The sequence below is a fragment of the Mauremys reevesii genome, linkage group 1 (genome assembly GCF_016161935.1).
Source record: "Mauremys reevesii isolate NIE-2019 linkage group 1, ASM1616193v1, whole genome shotgun sequence".
In the NCBI taxonomy this organism is placed as follows: Eukaryota; Metazoa; Chordata; order Testudines; family Geoemydidae; genus Mauremys; species Mauremys reevesii.
Window position 1 is genome coordinate 300,299,160 of NC_052623.1, and position 20,262 is coordinate 300,319,421.

The 20,262-nt window shown below is 40.7% G+C and overlaps 1 protein-coding gene across 8 annotated transcripts in view; it reads right to left on the reverse strand.

The window, feature by feature from the left end:
• Positions 1-20,262, reverse strand: part of MON2 (MON2 homolog, regulator of endosome-to-Golgi trafficking) — a 163,172-nt gene that overhangs the window by 31,222 nt on the left and 111,688 nt on the right. For 6 of the 8 annotated variants that reach the window (XM_039503312.1, XM_039503343.1, XM_039503337.1 and 3 more), the window contains 4 exons: positions 14,261-14,404; positions 13,687-13,704; positions 13,269-13,397; positions 10,318-10,508 (listed from right to left, as the gene is read on the reverse strand). In XM_039503312.1, coding sequence (XP_039359246.1) covers positions 10,318-10,508; positions 13,269-13,397; positions 13,687-13,704; positions 14,261-14,404 — 482 coding nt within the window. The remainder of the gene's footprint in view (positions 1-10,317; positions 10,509-13,268; positions 13,398-13,686; positions 13,705-14,260; positions 14,405-20,262) is intronic. The other 2 variants (XM_039503322.1, XM_039503351.1) reach the window with 1 other exon arrangement.

Consider the following 20,262-nt stretch of genomic DNA (forward strand, 5'->3'; position numbering starts at 1 on the left):
GGATATTTTACTAATCCTACACTACACTCCCACAAGGTATAGCAAATTTCAAGTTAAACCATGTAAGCATATGGATTTTACAATACTAAGAAGAGACAATCTTTAAGCAGGAATAGCTTCCCGACCTTAGCTAGAGTAGAGCTGGCGCTCCATTATAATATTATATGAAATTAGGAGAATCGGGAGAACAGGCTCTACACATCAGCAGCACAGCAGGATCAGAGTGGTGTGAAGTGGCCCATTCATCTCAATGAGATGTTTGCTGCTGAAAGAAAATACCCAGTGGAGAATGCTGCCTGAAATAATAGCTCTGAGATGCGTGAATTGCTCCATTCATGACAGTGGGTGTTCCCATCCCTCCTCTCCAGTGTTAGAAAGACTTTCTGATATGTGTCAAGTATACCCATTCTCAAATCCTTATCCCAGTCATCTCACAGCAGTTGGTTCTTTGTGCATGCTCTGAGCATGCCTGTTGCAAGCTCCCCATCCAGATCCTGGCTCACATGGAAAACAGTAGGAAGAAGGGCTCAGGCCCTCTGAGGGTATGTCTACACTACAGGATTATTCCGATTTTACAGAAGCCGTTTTTAAAAAACAGATTGTATAAAGTCGAGTGCACGCGGCCACACTAAGCACATTAATTCGGCGGTGTGCGTCCATGTACCGAGGCTAGAGTCAATTTCCGGAGCGTTGCACTGTGAGTAGCTATCTCATAGCTATCCCATAGTTCCCGCAGTCTCCCCCGCCCATTGGAATTCTGGGTTGAGATCCCAATGCATGATGGGGCAAAAACAGTGTCGTGGGTGATTCTGGGTAAATGTCGTCACTCAATCCTTCCTCCGTGAAAGCAACGGCAGACAATCATTTCGCACCCTTTTTCCCTGGATTGCCCTGGCAGACGCCATAGCATGGCAACCATGGAGCCTGTTTTGCCTTTTGTCACTGTATGTGTACTGGATGCTGCTGACAGACATGGTACTGCAGTGATACACAGCAGCATTCATTTGCCTTTGCAAGGTAGCAGAGACAGTTATCATCCCTATTGCACCGTCTGCCAATTGTAAATTGGCGATGAGATGATGGTTATCAGTCATTTTGCACCGTTTGCAATTGGAAATTGGCGATGACGGTTATCAATCCTTTTGTACCGTCTGCCGCTGTCATGGGTGCTCCCGGCTGGCCTTGCTGAGGTCGGCCGGGGGCGCATGGACAAAAATGGGAATGACTCCCCGGGTCATTCCCTTCTTTATGTTTTGTCTAAAAATAGAGTCAGTCCTGCCTAGAATATGGGGCAAGTGTACTAGAGAACCAGAGAGCACAGCTGCTCCGGGTCAGAGCCCCAGAGAGCCCGCAGAAATGATGAGCTGCATGCCATTCTAGGGGGTGCCCCTGCAACAACCCCACCCTCCTCCCGCAATCCTCCTGGGCTACCATGGCAGTGTCCTCCCATTTGTGTGATGAAGTAATAAAGAATGCAGGAATAAGAAACACTGAGTTTTTAGTGAGATAAAATGAGGGGGAGGCAGCCTCCAGCTGCTATGATAGTCCAGGCAGGACATTAAAGGGTTGGGGGGCCTCTGTCTATCATAGCCTGGAGATTTTTTCAAATGCTTTGTCATTTCGTCTTCTGTAACGGAGCTCTCATAGAACAGATTCATCTCCCCATACAGCGATCAGATCCAGTATCTCCCATACGGTCCATGCTGGAGCTCTTTTTGGATTTGGGACTGCATCACCACCCGTGCTGATCAGAGCTCCACGCTGGGCAAACAGGAAATGAAATTCAAAAGTTCGTGGGGCTTTTCCTGTCTACCTGGCCAGTGCATCCGAGTTCAGATTGCTTTCCAGAGCGGTCACAATGGTGCACTGTGGGATACCGCCCAGAGGCCGATACCGTCGAATTGCAGCCACACTAACCCTAATCCGACATGGCAATACCAATTTCAACGCTACTCCCCTCATCGGGGAGGAGTACAGAAATCGGTTTAAAGAGCCCTTTATATCGATATAAAGGGCTTCGTTGTGTGGACGGGTGCAGGGTTAATTCGGTTTAACACTGTTAAATTCGGTTTAAACGCGTAGTGTAGACCAGGCCTTAGAGGGGAAAAGTACTCCAGATCCCATCTCATGTGATGGGAAGAGTAGGGAGAGAAACTCGAACCCACCCAGAAAGGCAAATCCCCTCCAGAACCTACCTCACATGGTGTGTATGTGGGTGTGAGTGTCTTCCATAGGTGAGCACAAGCCCTAGGGCTGCCAATTTTGGTTGGATATATACTTGGAGATTTTAATCGCAGGACATACCGTATATACTCAATCATAAGCCGGTTTGTTTATAAGCCGCCACCCCCCCCCCCGATGGATAAGTAAAAATGAAAATTTTTTATAACCCACTCATAAGCCGACCCTATAATTCAGGGGTCAGCAAACTTTGGCTCCTGGGCCATCAAGATAAGCCGCTGGTGGGCCGAGATCGTTTGTTTACCTTGAGTGTCCGCAGGTACGGAGGTAAACCTCAGTAAACAGAGTGTCCTGGCGCGCCAGCTGCTTACCCTGATGGGCCAGGACAGCAATTGGTGGGGAAATTTTGGGGGGGAGGGAACTAGAGTAACCCCTGTGACCACCCCCCACATGACCCCACGCCTAGTCTGGGACCCTCACACTCTCCCCATCCCATCTCTTCCCACCTTATCTGGGGAGGGCCAGGGGAGGATGTCTCTGACCTGGCTGGAGCTGCTCTGGCAGGTTGAGCAGCGCGGCCACAGCCTACTCCAGCAGGCCAGACCGGGCAGTGCGGCTGCAGCCTGCTCTGGGGGGCGGGGCTGAGCAGCACGGCTGCCGCCTGCCAGCCCCAGAGCTGCAGCTGCTTCGGAAGTTAGGGAGAGAGCAGCGTGGCCAGAAATGGAGAGACTCTGGCCCCGACTCTTCCCTTCTGCCTGTGCTGCCTCTCCTTGCTCCCTCTGTTGGGGAGAGGGGCTGTGTCCCACCTCTCCCTCTCTATACCCATTCATAAGCTGATCCCCGTCTCTGGTGCTTCCCTTTTTTACTAAAAAATTCAGATTATGAACGAATATATACAGCAATCTTTAATGAAAGATTAATCTTTAATTTCTGGAGACTCCAGGCCAATCTTGAGGGTTGGCAACCCTAACAAGCCCCCTCAGATCATAGCGCACACACATGAGAATGGGGAAGCAGGGGCTCAGACACCACAGGAAGCAGGGACCACTGCAGAACCTGGCTCACATGAGGGGGGGCTAGATATCCACAGACAGGCAAGGCTCCCCATATCCCAGCTCTCATAATGGGGGGCAGGAAGAGGGGCTCAGACTCCTCTAGAGGGGCAAGGGGGCTCCAGATCCCAGCACATACACAGAAAGGGAAAATGTCAGCTTACAGGTGCCCGTTCCTGTTCTCCCCAAGACCTGTTACTCAGCCCCATGTCCCCTTCTCAGTGTCCCACCTCCAATCCCCTCAATCCCTCTGACCTCCAGTACCACCCATCCCTCTCCCCAAAGCAGCGACAAACCCTTCTCACCTCTATTCCCTTCACATCCTAAAATGCCCTTCCCATGCCAGCAAGCATTCACATCTTTATTTTATTTTTGATTATATCCCCCCCAAATAAAACCCCCTCACAGAGACAGATTTTAGCAATATGTCTTCCAGACTTTCCCAGATTTCAGCCTAAAGTAGGATTTAAACTGTCACTGGCTGGGTGAGTTCAGGATCCAAGTCTTACTGCTTATCCCCCTGAGCTATAATCCAGCTGCTGTGATAGCTTTCCAACTACAAATCCTCTCAACCTCATTTTCTGCATATGTTCAGTGTGATCTGCTTGGTGCTAGATCAGGGTTCTCAAACAGGGGGTCACAAGGTTATTACACGGGGGGTCGTGAGCTGTCAGCCTCAACCCCAAACCCCGCTTTGCCTCCAGCATTTATAATGGCCTTAAATATATTTAAAAGTGTTTTTAATTTATAAGGGGTGTCGCACTCAGAGGCTTGCTATGTGAAAGGGGTCACCAGTACAAAAGTTTGAGAACCACTGTGCTAGATCCTTACTCAAGAGCCTAACCAGAGAACCAAACTCTTTTGCTAGTAATGTTCTGAATTTTGTTACCCCCTCAGGGCTAGAGGGTCCCCACACACTCTCTAGGAGTAATCATTGTGCCAGGATCAGAGTCGTGATTTGATCTCTACGTAAGTACATACACAAGAGAAGAGTCAAAAAGAGGACAGGTATTTAGAAATTTGGTCATCATTTCGAGTATACTCAGAAGAGGACTTTGCATCCAAAAAGCCAGAATCTTTAAATATTGACCTGATCCTGAACCAGAAATGGACAATGTATTATGTTAACATTTTATTGTAACTTTGCATTAATAAAAAGTTTTTAAAAAGCTATTTATTTCAAGGGGATGTATCTCGGGAATCCATTGACCAAAAGACCCCAAATTTGGATCACTACCGATATCCCATGTGACACATCAAATTTCAAGACAACCTGAATAACCAGGTAGATTTTTTAGAGTTGTCCTTTAAACACAAAGGGCTTCTCAACTGCAGGTACTAGAGCTCCACTATAATAAATAATAGAATGGCAGCTGTTACAGGATAGATTCAAATAAACTTCTTCCTGCTTGCACTGTGCCAAAAGCATCACTGTTATATATACTCATTTCTTATAAACTTCTTAACTGCATGATGAATCTATTTTTTTTTATTAAATGGATAAGACAACTTTTAACCCCCAAACTCTTCAGAAAAGATCACATCTTTCAGTACATATGACTTGTTGCAACAGCCAATTCAAATCTTATGCTGTATAAGTAAAACTTTTCTTAGTCTTTGCAATAAAAATATTCTATAACTGCATAGGTGGCTTTATAACCTACTTCCCTTTACTAATACTGTCAGTCATGTGCACAATGAAGGAAGCATTTACCTCTATATATATCATATCCAGTGTGTTCAAGAAATGAGTACTAAGAATATCTAAACTGGCACTCCATCAAGGTCAAAGGTAAAATCTAATAGGAAATCTAAGGATTTTATTGCAAATCTCTGGAAAGTTTCCTTCTAAATGACACATTATATAAACTTTAACCCCTAACAAAAGAGAAAAGATTAAATTTAATACATCCTGCCGTATGGGGGCACATTTTCTTGGCTACAGGTGAACTGAACAGTTTCAATATCACAGTGTCAAAAATGTGATCAATTCCTGTTTGCTGTGTACGACTTGCCTTAGAAAAGTCTAGCACTGAAAGGCGCTGATTGGTGATACTACATCAAATGGACTGCCATGCTGGGCATCACAAATGGAAACTAAAACTAAATCACAAAATGCCCTCAAACCTGCTGCTTTGACTTTTTAAAAAATTCCTACTATGAATCCCTATTTCTAAAGGATACAAAAATCTCTGTCAGTTCTTCACACCATACATAACAATGTAAGCAAAATATGATTCAACCAACTGTGGTATGGTTTTCTTTTAATTTTTATTTATTTATTTTTTAAACAGTATTTCCAATTGCCACTCATCTTTGAGGGAAAATAGTGCTGTATTAGGTTATACTGACAGTTGATGAAGAAAGATTATTTAGGGGGGAACAAAAGCATAGAAAGTGTACGAAAAAGGGAATTAAGGTTTACACATTGGCCCCCTGAGTTTACTAAAAGGAGTATATGAATTGGAGAAACTTCTCTTGAACAATAAATAAATTCACCTCTTGAGTTTTAGGTTAACAAAACTGCTTGTGAGAACTATACATGAAGCAGTTGGAGGAGGGAAGGGGAATCTGAAACACCAAATTGGGTCTCTATGAGCTTATTTGAGAAGGTGAAAAAGAAAATTGTGACTAATAAAAGATATGCTGACAAAAGTATTAAGGAAGAAATGAGCAACAACAACAACAAAATCTTACATGCCTATACTCTAATGCTAGAAGAATAAGTAGTAAGCAGGCTGAGCTAGAGGTTTTCATTATTGAACAAAATTATGATTTAGCTGGCTTTACAAAGATATGGGATATGACAACTTGATCAATGTAGAAGAATACAATTTCTATTGCAAATACTAAGAAGGAAAAAAAAGAAGGCAGAGTAGCCTGGCATACCAAAAATACATACACAGAAATATGGAGGAATGAACAGCAAAAAAACAAAAACCCTATGTGAAATGAGAGATACACAGTACAACCTCAGAGTTACAAACACTAGAATTAAAATCTGGCTGGTCAACCACACACCTCATTTGGAACTGGAAGTATGCAATCAGGCAGCAGCAGAGACAAAAAAAATACAGTACCGTGTTAAACGTACACTACTAAAAAAATAAACTGTCTTGCTTGTTTCATTTAAACTAAGATGGTTAAAAGCAACATTTTTCTTCTGCATAGTAACGTTTCAAAGCTGTATTCAGTCAATGTTCAATTATAAACTTTTGAAAGAACCACTATAGTGTTATGTTCAGAGTTATGAACAACCTCCATTCCCAAGGTGTTTGTAACTCTGAGGTTCTACTATACATCACCACCTAAATCAGTGAGTAAGGTAGAAGAGGCATTCATGGAGCATGTATACTATAGTTTTGTTGTCACTCTGCGAGGGTTAGAGATCTGGAGTGTGTCCTTGGGATTCAAAAGCATTCCAAAGATCAGCTGGCTACTGCAGCACACCAAAAGCAGATGTTATGACCTATTAGACTCAACAGAAGAGTATCTTTTCTGATTCCAAAAGGCATCTGCTGTCATTGCTCAGAACACTAAATCAAAACTACTCCTACTTAACTGTGATTGCATCAAATAAGTATCAATGTCCATGAAAAAGAACCCACTGTCAAGCAATAACACAAAGACATTTCACTAACAGTCACTAAGAGGACTAGCTTGCGCAAAAATGATAAGGCCTAAACATTAATTATCTCTAAAAAGCATCTTTTTGCTATTTCTCCCTGAAGCTTAAAGGTTCACACATGCCTTAAGAGTCAAAAAATAATTGATAGTAGCCAACTACTGCAACACTGACTAGATTGTTTTCCGAAAATACGCTTGTTCCAGATACCAGTGTGTTTGAGCATTTTATTTCATGGTCTTGCCAGTTTTTTCTTAGCTTTGTCATTCTTTCAACAAAGAAAGATATATTTAGTAGAAAATGTATATGTCAAAGAACTGAACACTATAATTAACCGTTATTTTAAATAGGACAAATTTAATATAACACAAATAGAATCTGCATAAAGTTACAACATTTAAAAAAATGCATAGTACTATAGGAGCCAGATTCTCTGTTCTGCCAAGTCTACTTTTGCACTTCTCTCACAGTAATGCAAAGATGACTTAAAGTGGCCCAAGATAATCAGTGGAGAATCCCTCGTGTGTGGGAACTCTCCACCAGTGAAGGCAACTCTTCTACCTCCCTGGCCAGTCATCTCCCTCACTTGGTACAAAAGGAGAGGTAGATGTCAGCAGCATTTGGGGGAAGAAGGGAGAGTGAGGGGGAGACAGAGTCAGAGAAGACCTCTGCAATGCTTGATCCTCTGCTGGATAATGGCACAAGTCAGACATGCTCCCCTGCAGTTCTAACTTGTGCTAGTGTTTTGGATCAGGGAGCTGACATAAGCTTCCTCATGGCACCCCACACCACTGCTTCAAAGCAGAATTTGGGGAGGATGGAGAACTTGCCCTTACAGAATACAGCTATGTAGCTTAAGCTCCAGTACCAGGTTTTAGGAAAGTATTTAGGTGGTTGAGAAGAGGCTTACCTGTCAAGTCTTCTATTGGTAGTGATATATTCCAGAAGCAAACCTGAGAAGACGATAGTGACAGGCAACTATGGGGATGTATACACAGTATACTCAGAAACTGTTTTCCAATGCGATATATATGACCTGGTGACCAGGACCTATCTGGAACTTCATCATATTCACTGATCTGATTAACTTCTTGACATCTAACACAGCTAGACCTTCACACTTTACTTTTCACGATAAATAATATGGACTATCCACCTAAGAATATTTCTGCTTCTGGTACTGTTTCTAACAGAAATTCCTTCTACCATGACCCAGTTTAGTGATGCCTGTGGATGTCAGAGGATAAAGAGGAGATGAGGTGGAGAATGTAACATCAAGTTGTCTCTCTCTTGTTCACTAGCTCCAGTACTCATGCTGACAACAAATGGTATCAACTGTCAAAAAAAATGAGAGTCACTGTCTCCCAGAGGATTTCCGGTTGCAAAACAGAGCCTTATGAATTTATGCTGTATATTTTGATTTACAGGAGGATGTGATTACAGTTTCAAGACTGATCTCTAGAAATGGACTCTAGGAAGAGTATTTTCTAACAACACTGCAAGGAAGTATGAAAAATATCTGTTTAAGTAAAATTTAAATTCATTCTCTGTCTTGACTGTTGTGAGCAAGGAACACTTGGATTTTTTTTTTTGCAGTGTTACCTGTCTATTGCTGAAGAATAGATCTCCTGTGAACTGTGGGGTTTCAAGAATCAATGATTTTGAGGTAAATTAAGCACAATATGGAAGCTCTAGCAAAACATGTAGTAACTAAGGAAGTTCTTAGGGTAACTGAGGATGCCTTACGTCTTGGGAATGATTTCTAGCTTCCATTTATAAGAGCATAAAAAGAGAAGATCAGAGACAGAAGGAGCTAAATCATGGAGGGCCCTGAAGGTGAGAATGAATTGCCCGTATTTGATTCACAGAGGAATATGCTGACAGGAAAGAAATTTTAAGAGGGGCTGATTATGTTCATAGCACTGATCAAAATAGATTTAACACAGTAAGTTTTGGACTTCTCTGTTTATGCACTCAGGGACACACAAATTAAAAGTGTGATATTCCAGTACCTATCTTGAATTGGTCATCCTTTCTGCTTGGAGTTTTTGAGTAATTTATCAAGTTTGTTTTAACCTGGCTCTTTAATTTTTTTACAATTAATATGTATTCCCCAAGGTAGCATTCCACGTAAATGTACTTTCCTTCACCCAGTCCTCTCCCATAATCTCACTGGATTCAGTTTATTAAGAGGGAGTTTTTGTTAGGTTTATTGTAAGCCAAAATAAACTGATTGTTTCAGGCTGACTCAAATTACTTATCCCAGGAATGAGTCCAACCAGAGATAGCAGAAGGAGATGCAACCATACAAGTAATTTAAACTATGTTTTCTCAACAAGAGACAACCCAATAATTTAGTGTCAAAACAAATTAAAATCTTGATTGACAATATAAGTACCTTTAATCTTTCTCGAAAAAGATTACAAGAATGTTTCAAGTCCATCTTATTTAACAAAATTTCTCTGAAATGGACATAGACCTAGAAAGCATAGTAGCAAGATAATTATCTTGTGACCCTATTAATGGAAGCCGAAAATAACCCATTAAGGCACTAAAGGATGAGTGTCAAACATGGAATTTGTCCCTCTAGCTCTACTTATGGCTAACTGCTGTTGATTATCATCATTAAAGATGGCTGCAGAAGGAAGGAGGGAGTGTCATGCTTTTCATGAGCTGTCATTTTATATAGGACTATTCTACTCTTTTATCAGTAAATCTGCTGCTGAAATTACCTTTGCAACATTTGTTTTTGACAGATAATTATACAGATATAAAATACTGTATTATGGATTATAAATATTATATTTTAGATTTTCAACAAATCACGAACAAAATTAAGTATACTTTGCAGCTATTTTATTAATTTCAGATCTAAAGAAAAAACCATGAACACTAAAGGTTTTCAAGTGAAAAGCATGCAATACAAAGTTTAATATTCATAACTCATGAAGAGTGTAGAAGTAAAGCATCACAATGGAACTCTTACTAAAAAAAATCATTCAGTAAAATGACGTTCACATTAACAACAAAAAGTCATTGAGTTCTAATAAAGTGGAAAAATCCAACAGGTCTGTATACACATTAATAATTCTGCATGAGGACTAAGTTTCCCGTGGGGTTTGCATGAAGATCAACGGGCAAATATGAAAAGTTGTACCCTGTCTTTCAAACTCAGTTTAGTTTAGGATGACAAGTAATACTAATGTCTGAACTCCCTTTTTTCCAAACAAAGGACATTGGTTATTTTTGAATATAAATTCTTTAATTTGTATATTTGTTCTTTAAAACACTTCCACCTAGCAAAAATATGATTAAATATAAGACTTTTCACTGGAGTCCATGTTATGTGTGTGCACGCACCAAATTATATATTATCATCTACCATAAAGACCAGTTTAGTAAAATAGTAAGACATTTATAAACATTTTCGCACAACTTTATTTTTAAAGTTGCATTTACCTTTTGGTGAATAAAAAGTCTTCAAGTGTGTTGGCTAGTTCTGGCCACATACTGTCAAATTTTCCAGAAGAGGCATGCTGCCTTGCAACTGGCAGTCCAATAGAAAGAACTTTAAGAAGAGAAGATACTGCTAGTTTCCATGTGCTTTCAGAGGGGCAGGCGTACTTCAGGCTCAGAGGTATCCTCTGTGTCTGTGAAGAGAAAGTTTAAATAAGCTTTATACTTCCTTGAAGAAATGTAAGAGCCAGATACATCTATGGTAAAGAAAATCTCTGCCAGAGATCTCTAAAGATATGTTACACACACACACACAAAAAAGTCAATTTCCCTCCATTTTCTGGTGGGACTTGGGATGCTCTCTTCTAAATATGATTATTAGATTACTGATTGTATGCCAGCTGGCTAAAGCACAGATTTGATTAACCAAATTCAAGGTTAGAAGCGTTAAGAGTTAATCCATTAGCAATTATATTGGAAAATTACCTGCTAATTTTTTTTTTCTAGACTACATCCATCATCTCTGCTAATCCTGACAAATTGGTTCCTGTTCCCTCTGCAAATAAATTGGGGGTAGTTCATCACTATGAGGGGGCTCTGAAGAATTAGCCCTGTCTACCTTGGAAGAACTGCTCTGCAGCGTCCCAAGTTGTGATGACATGAATTTGAAGAAAAAGCCATAAGGAATTCAAACTTCTTGCAAAATGTAAAAAAATGAACTATATACATCATTCATGTGAAGCATCTGGTCATTATTAAAAATAAGAGGAGACAGCTTAAAAAGGCCAACTAACTCTTAAAGGTGGAACGGAGTAACACAGACGTCATTCTGAGAAACAAAATTAGCAGGGATAAGATTTTCCATTCTCTGTCATATGACTTTTGCTAATCCCAATGAGTGGGAATATAGCAAGTAATAAAATAATTTAAGAAGGAACAGATAGAGATGAGTTGGAAGACTGGAAGGTGAGAGCACTGCTGCCAAGTATACAGGAAGTTGTTTTAGAGCCCATCAGCTGGAGCACCACTCTGCCACAGAATGCAGATGTAGAATCCTGAAGTTGCAGTGCCTTGCAAACACAGAGAGAGAGAGAGAGAGAGAGAGGGGGGGGGGGAGGACATTGCTGCTTTAAAGATTTCCTCTGCAGATGCTGAAGTTCTCTCTCTGCCCAGAATGTACTCATACATCTGGTGGAAGGGTCAAGAATATACTTGCAAAGACTTTGTATGTTTCAACGATACAACATTTAGGGTATGATTTTCAGAAGTGCTCAGGGTTGTGCTATCTGCTCTAATTAAATCAATGGTTAAATTCCCATTGATTTCAGTGGAAGCGGTTATGCCACTCCTGACTGCTTTTGAAAATCCCACTCCTCATCTAGTTGATTTGGGAGATTTTATGCCTAAATAACAAAGGTAAAAAGATAAACAGCGGATGACTTCCTAATGAGCTGTGTGTTTAAAACATATTTTGAAAGCCATAGTACTGTGGTTGAGTAACAACTGGATCAAATATACTGGAGAAAATTATGAGGCACTGAAAAGTAATAGCTAGAATGGAAGGCCATACCAAACAAATTACCAAATTCACAGGTGCAAATACTGTGGCCAAGACTTTAAAAAAAGGATATCTAATCTTAGACTCCTAAATCTGTATTTAGGATTTTCAGTTATCAGGTGCACTACACTTTTGAAAGTCACGCACCACTATTTTCATATAATAAATATGGATTTAGAAGCCAGTTTTTAGGCATCCACATTTTTAATTTTTTTAAACCTTTGTCTATATCTATTGCATGCTTAGGCTACCACATAGTCAAATTAATGAACAGGGTTATGTGATCTCAGCTATATTACTGCCCTAATAGCTAGTCAATAGCTTTTAGCACGAAAAATTGCCTACCGCCTAACCCCTGCCTAAGACAATCATAAGACTCAGATCTAGAATTCCAAGTAGAGTTTGAGAGTTATTGTAGGAAAAAGTTTCTAGGTGACCCAGATTTCTTCCAACTCCGAAGGCTAGCATTTGAAGGAATGGAATTTCAATAGAAGCAGAACTGAGAGATCAACTTTTAAAACCACATACCCTGAAAGACTTGGGGGTGGGGAAGAAGACTCAGAGAAAGTACTCACAGGAGGAACAAAGGAACAGATTTTTGGAGAAAAAGGAGACATCTTTGACAGGAGGATCAGCCAAGATAAAAGGAAGCTGGCTGGAGGACAAAGACTCCATGATTTGGAATAGAAGCCTGAATGTAGGAATGGGGTCCAAAAGAGGAGACCTAGAACCTCAAAAAGTGACCTTCAGTTTGTGAGGAACATGCCAGAGTAGTGAGGAAAGTGAGGCAGGGGGTGTACAAATTTTTTTACTAGATGTATATTTCCCATGCTGTCTAAAGCAAAACGTGATTGGTTTTGGAACCTTTGCAAATTCTGTATGTTAGGTGCTTCCCCATCACATATCCCTGAAGGGGAAACCTATAAGCCAGAGTTCCCACAAGTTTTGAGAAAGTGTGTGTTTAAGCCAGTGGAGAATCTGGTGGTATGGGGGAGTCTGGAACTGGTCACAGGGCCTAGGCAGTTGAACTATGGAATCTCAGCTCTCAGAAGGTGGTGCTAGATGGGGTCCCAGGCGGAAGGTTTGTGGTTATTTTGGCTGTAGCCTTTCTACTGTTGATTCGAGCAGAGGCTGGTCAGGGAGCCTGCATGTAACTGAAGCTGGGTGTGTCCCTACCTGTGTGAATGCTGGTGGAAGTATAGGACCTGGCTCTGCAGCTTGTCACAGCAGCACAGAATGAAAGGGAGCCTAGGCTGGTGGGTCAGAGGGCTCAGTGGTACCCCAGTTTCATGTGGCACCCTGGGGGAAACCTATGACAGTACTATCTACACTGTTTCCTAGTGGCTCCAAATAAAAGTCACCACTTTAGTTCATAAACAGAATGCAAACTTTTTACCTTAATAATGTTCTGAAGAACTTTCTCATTAACTACAGCTTTGTGGCAAGCAGTCTTTTGGTATAAATCCACCACAACTTCCAAAGATCTCTCAGCAAATGGTACGTAATTCAATGCTACCCATTCTGCCTAGAAAAATAAAATTAGTACACTACTGAAGAAAACATGAAAAAACACTAGTTATGTAATAGAAAACTTACATTTTACATTTACCTGTTTTAATGGATGCAAAATTCTCAAGAATATATTTCATAAGGTAACAGTTTTGATCCAAGTAAAAAATAGTTTATGAAGAAAAAACATAACATTCTGAGTAAGAGCGTGAAATAGATTTGGGTAAGGTAAATTTTAGTGGGTCAAGTGTTGTATTTTATGCAAAACTACTACATTAGGACAATCTTAAGGAAATTTAACTCACCGGTGCAAATAGTTGTATCTAGTGGGATTCCATTGTGTAGCAGGACAAACAGAATAAGAAAAATTAATACATATATAACAATTACCTCAAATTATATTAAAATTACATTTTCATGCTTACTGAAAACCATCAGTATGTGCATGGATTTAAAGAAATTTTATCATGTTCTATTTCTCCACAGCATAAAAGATACAAAAATTGTCGACTACGGTGGAAGATTTTTTCAAAATAAGATTATTTTAAGTCCAATTATATTTTTAATATAAAATAAATCAAGATAGGTATGTCGGATTCCCTGGGAAGATTCAGATTTATTGTGTCTGATGTTCATTAAAGGCTTTTCCTTTAGGGAGGAATAGAAAGTTTCAATAGGAAAGAAAATTTATATAGAGGATGAAAATGCCTGCAAAAACTAAATAATAATAAATTAATTGATAGCACAAGATGTACAGAAAGTTTTTGCACATAGGGGAAAATGGATGCGTCTTGGTAATCCACATCCACCTGAAGCTGAACGGACTGTTCACAAGATATCATATTCAAAACGGAACAGATATGATGCCTAAGAAATTACCTGATTATATTTTGCATTTGCAATGTGTTTCATTTCCAGCTGTCCATACTGTGGCGGTTTACAGGAGAATTCTACAAATGCCAAAAGCTGATCAAAGATTGCTGGATACATTATCTGCATGTTTTCTGAACCTACACATATGGCCTATAAAAACCAAAAGCCAAACATTATAATTCAATATTTACCCCATGAAATTTCAGCATTTAAGAACTGCACCAATATTAGGAGCTTTTAAAGAGGAACTACCACTCAGAAAAAACAGAATATACTTTACAAAAATAGAAATGCAGATTTATCAGCAATTTCTTGGACATATTTGCTAACTATGTCTATTTTTTTGTTTAATCCATGTTTGCTCTTGCTATGTTATCATAATGTTAATTTTTTGAAACAATACAGTAAATGCTGTGACAACAGATTGGTGGCATAAATGCAAGATGGCTGCTGCAGGATCAAGCTGAAACTGGACTCAGCAAGCATGATGCCATAGTAATAAAATCTGTGTCTTTGTGTAAGTTTTCTTGTCTGTTGACCTGTGCCACAGTGTTTTGAAGTCCTACTCTGAGGAACATTTAACACTGCAAGAAGTCATCATCACAAGGCTTTAATTGGTAGTTCAAAAACGATATATTATAAGAAGGAATGTACATCAAATGAGGACTATACAGAAGATTTCAACAGAACTGAGAACCATAATATAGCTTTATAATACAGGGCTTTCTAGTTAAGATATACTTAGAAGATGTCAATGGAACAGAACAGGATGATGACTTCCTGCTGCGATATAAATTCTGAGGCAAAGCCAAGACATTTATTTTCAAAGCAGAAGCCAATGATCCCATAAAGTTACTCTATTAATTTTCTTTAACGTCAAATGTCTTGCCCCTTCCTCCTTGGGGTTTTCCAAGCCCCTCTCCATATTAGAAGATTCCTTCCATTTTATTACTCCACAAAAGGCCTTATGTCATATTAATTCTATCTCTGGGGACGACTCTAACACTCTTGCAGGCAATCAAAGGAGTGTCTAGATAATGAAACACTCCCTCTCCCAACAAAAATGGATTGTGCAGACATCACAGTTCTCAAACACCTAATAACCTCAGGACATGAGATAAAGCTCAAATACTGAATTCTGATCAGTGTGGCACTAAACCACTAATCTAAACAAAAATTTTTGATATCCTGTAGTTTTAATAATTTAGTTTGATGGATATTGGTGCACTGGAGTGACAGTCCTTCACTGCATTTTGGTAAGTTAAAAGAAGACTGCACGTATAAGAATAAAAAATAGGATTATTAGGTTTTAAAAACAAATCATATATACACACATTGATCAGTCACTGGAATCTAGAAAGGAAGAAGTGAAAAATACTCCATGAAACAGACTCTGAATGAGATTTAGAAGCCGAAGTCATTTGGGCACACTGGGTTAAATTTTCCAAAGCATCTATCATGAGAGAATATACACAATATTTAAAAAATCCACATACTTTGGGTCCATGTCCAAAAACTATGAAAGGTTCTTCAGTGGGGAACTGTATTTGAAAATAATCCAAAACTGATACCAAAGATGTTAGAAACTACAAAGTAGTCTTGCAGAGTATGACCAAGTATGTAAATGATCTGCAGCGTTTTTAAATTTCCATATAAGAAATAACTCTTCTACATCACAAGCCATTATATTATCCCCAGACACCCCTATATTAAGTCCATTACTGTACTTAGACTACAACATGTCAATCCTCAGGAAACTAAACTGTTGTGCATCAGAGACAGAGAACAGACAAGACCACAGTGCCATCAATACCCAAGGCCTCTTATATGGCAGGGAATTGATTAAGTGAGATATGCCCAGATGATCCCAGGAAGTGAACCATGACCCATACTGCAGTTGAAGGTGAACAACCTCCAAAGTCCCTGACAATCTAACCAGGGGAAAATTCTTTCCCAACTCCACATCTGGTGATTAGTATGCCCATGAACATGTGAGCAAGACACACCAGCCAGGTATCTAAAAAGAGAATGCCCTGTACCATCTCAGAACACTGGTCCTCCCCATCCATTGTCCCACATCCAGCTGTGACCAATCTCTGATGCTTCAGAGAAAGGCAAAAACAAACAGAATACATCTGGTCAACTGTGCATCAGAAAAAAAAAATCTTTACCACCCCTGCAGGAGACCATCTGAAGCTCTGAAGTATAAGATTTGATTATAGTCATTATCTTAATGCCAGCCTGCAAGTGTTATGAACATAACGAGGGCAACACAGGCCATCCTGTTCTCCCTATGGCCCATGAAGGAAGGGTATTCCCGTAGGGAAGTCATAGATTCCAAAACCACACAGGTCACAGAACTTCTTCCAAAAACTGTATTAAAGCATACCTTTTAAAAATACATTTAATCTTGTTTTAAAAACTCCAGGCAATGGTGAGTCCATCACCTACTCTGGTAAGCTAATCAAATGTTTAGCAACCCTCACAGTTAGGAAATTGTGTCTTATTTTAAGGTTGAGTTTATCTAACTTCAACTTCTAGCCATAGGATCTTGTTATGCCTGTCAGCCAGGCTGAAAAGCCCCCCATTTTCCATTTGCAAGTCTTTATACCCAGTGATCAAGTCATCTCTCACTCTTCTCTTCAATAAGCTGAATAGGTTGAGCTCCTTAAGCCTCACATCTTAAAGCTTGTTCCTCAACCCTTGGATCATTTTTGTGGCCCTCCTTTGAACTCTCTCTCCAGCACTTCCACATCCTTCTTGAAGTATGGACCAGAACTGGACACGGTATTCTAGTAGTGTTTTAAATCAATATTAGGTGTACAGCCATGCTCACTTCCCTATTTCTATTTGATATTCCCCTTTTTATACATCCAAGGATTACATTTGTAGTTTTTTTCCACTGTCATTCCTTTGTTTTCATGAATTGCTTTTGAGTGGTGTGACTCGTGTGAGAACATATATGATGCAGTGTCCCCAGCTTCTACTACTTTCTAACAATAAATAATAATCAAATAATCAGCTTGAGACAGACATGCAGCATGGAAAATTTTAGGCCAAATGGTTAAAGTTTGACAAAGTTATAAATAACTGAAAATACTGTTTGTTATGGGGGGGTGGGGGAGAGAAAGAGGATTGTGGGAAGTGGTGTGCAGAGGAATTTCGTTCAAAACGGTATGGCTGTTTCTGAGAACCAGGGTAGGGAAAAAAATATTGTTTTGCCCATGTTAAAAAATTCTACTGACCTTTTGTTTGAAATGGTCTAGCACCCCCATGCTTTAGAGCAGGGTCTTGAAATCTGACCACGGGGTGGGAGGAACTTTGTGTCCACAATGTGACTTTGCTATCCCTGTGAAAATCTGCCCAGTTTTAGCCAGTTATAAGTCTCTGAAAAATTGGAATTTGCACATGCTCAGTAGAGGCTTAGATTTCTAAATTCCTTGGAAGATTCTGTTCAGAATGAACATGCTCCAGCCTGGAGCTCAGCAAGACTTTGCCTGTAGTTGCAGCCAGAGGCGGCTCCAGTCACCAGCACGCCAAGCGCGTGCCTGGGGTGGCAAGCCACGGGGGGCGCTCTGCCAGTCACCGTGAGGGTGGCAGGCAGGCTGCCTTCGGCGGCATGCCTGCGGAGGGTCCGCTGGTCCCACGGCTTCGGCGGACCTCCCGCAGGCGTGCCGCCGAATCCGTGGGACCGGGGACCTCCCGCAGGCAAGCCGTCGAAGGCAGCCAGCCTGCCTGCCGTGCTTGGGGTGGCAAAATACCTAGAGCCACCCCTGGTTGCAGCTCTGGGATGCTCTGGGCCATGCCTAATCCAGGTCCAAACAGTTAAACTGAGGACAGGAAGCCTGTTTCTCCTCTGCTCTGAGTGACCCCGTGCTGTGCCCTGACTGCTGGAGAACACTGCCTTATCTGATGCAAAAGGGACAAGAGCTGTATCTGTAAGGGGTGCTGTCAATAGATTGGGACTAGGAATTTGAGGGGTGGCAGGGAGGGGAGAGGGAAACTGGGACTGGGAATTTTGGAGACGTGACTGGGACTGGCTGGGCAGCAGACTGGGACTTGAAGTCAGGGAGAGGAACAGGGAGGGTAACTGGAAGACAGCATAAGGGAGAAATACAGATTGAATGAGGGATCAAGATGTGAGCAGGAAACTGGGACTGGTTGGGGAAGCAGACTGGGGGACCGGGGAGGGAGACGGATGAGACTAGGATTTGCTGAGCAAGGAGTCTGGATCTGGAGTGAGAAGTCAGAGGACTGGAGACTAACTGCATAAGTGAAGAGAATGGGGTTTGGATGAGAAACCAGGGTTGAGGAAGAGACAGGACTTCAACAGGGCCAAGCTGGAGGGGATGGAGCGGAAAAATTCAAGGTTGGAGGGAGATGTGTCTATGCTCACTAGAAGACACTCTCCTCCAGAACATGGAATGGAACCCAAGATTCCTGAGTGTACTCATTCCTCTACTGATAGCAAATGTCTGTGAAACCCTCTGCCAAAGTCTCCCTTCCCCCTTCAGTGCTGGTCCACATAGAGGATGATAACCTAATTATTGCTATTACCTACTTCCTTTGATCAAAGTAGCGGAGGTCTGTTTAGTGGGTCTAAAGGTTCCAACTCTGCTGATGAAACACGTGCATGTCTATACACCACCATGTTTTTTCAGTTTGCTTTTTTAAAACCTAGGAAATTTAATGTAGCTTTGTGTGTGTGTGTGTGTAAGGAACATTATTAAGGTTGAAAGTGAAGTACTCAGAAGTTAGGCCTTAATTCTGGCTTTTCCTAACATTTGAGTGCTTCACTCTGTAATCTTAGTAATATATATGAGAGAGGGAGACAGACAAAATATAAATGAATATGTGGACAGTTACTTTTGCAAAGGAATAATTTTTCAGTTCTAAAAAGAAAAAAGGTGCATTGGTAGGATGAAGTACAGTAGTTTGCTGTTTTCCTCCACCCAGAATATTTCTTTTAAATGCAGGAAAGTTCCTGGAGGATTATTTCATTTCTGCCCATGCCTTCTACTTTTTAAGCATAGCTCTCATTTTGCAGCACGTTAAGAAAAAGTGCTGACAGGTGGTTTCAATTTAAAAGGTATGAGCAACAAGATCTAATCAGTGATAAATTTTAAAAGAAAATCAAGGCTACTGGTATAACTAATTTAATCAATAGATTCAAGTATCAGAGGGGTAGCCATGTTAGTCTGGATCTGTAAAAAGCAACAAAGAATCCTGTGGCACCTTAGAGAGTAACAGCTGTATTGGAGCATAAGCTTTTGTGGGTGAATACCCACTTTGTCAGACACATGTAGTGGAAATTTCCAGAGGCAGGTATAAATATGCAGGCAAGAATCAGTTTATACCTGCCTCTGGAAATTTCTACTACATGTCTGACAAAGTGGATATTCACCCACGAAAGCGTATGCTCCAATATGTCTGTTAGTCTATAAGGTGCCACAGGACTCTTTGTCACTTAATCAATAGATTGTTTCCTTCACAGAATAGTTGTGTGATCTGAACATACAGATCACCCTTATCTGCTGCCTTGCGTTTTAGCTCTATTACAGAAACTCTTCACTTAAATGAATGGTGCTCTTCAGGGACCAAGTCTTTGATAAGAATTTCTGCAGCAAAGCACTAGTATTTTTGTTATAGAGTAGATCTGGGAAGAGAGGAGAAGAGGAAGAGAGAGCTGATGCTTTTTTTCCTCTACTTTACACAACTGCAAGTCCTTAAATTAGGATCACCATCCTTCCAGACTTTGCCCCCTAAGAAAAGCTGCCCCTGCAAAGGCTGAGTGTATTGCCTCCACTCCATTTCAGCCCATTAACAATGCTAAAACTTAACAGTCAAGCAAGCAAATTATTGAACATACAATACTGAATATAAAGTATTTTCACAGTGATACAGAAGAGATTTTATTAAAGATTACACCATTCATGTCAATATAGAGCTGCTGAATGGCAAGAAGCCTAGTGTAATAGGGACAGGAGACAAGGTGAGCTTCTGGTTCT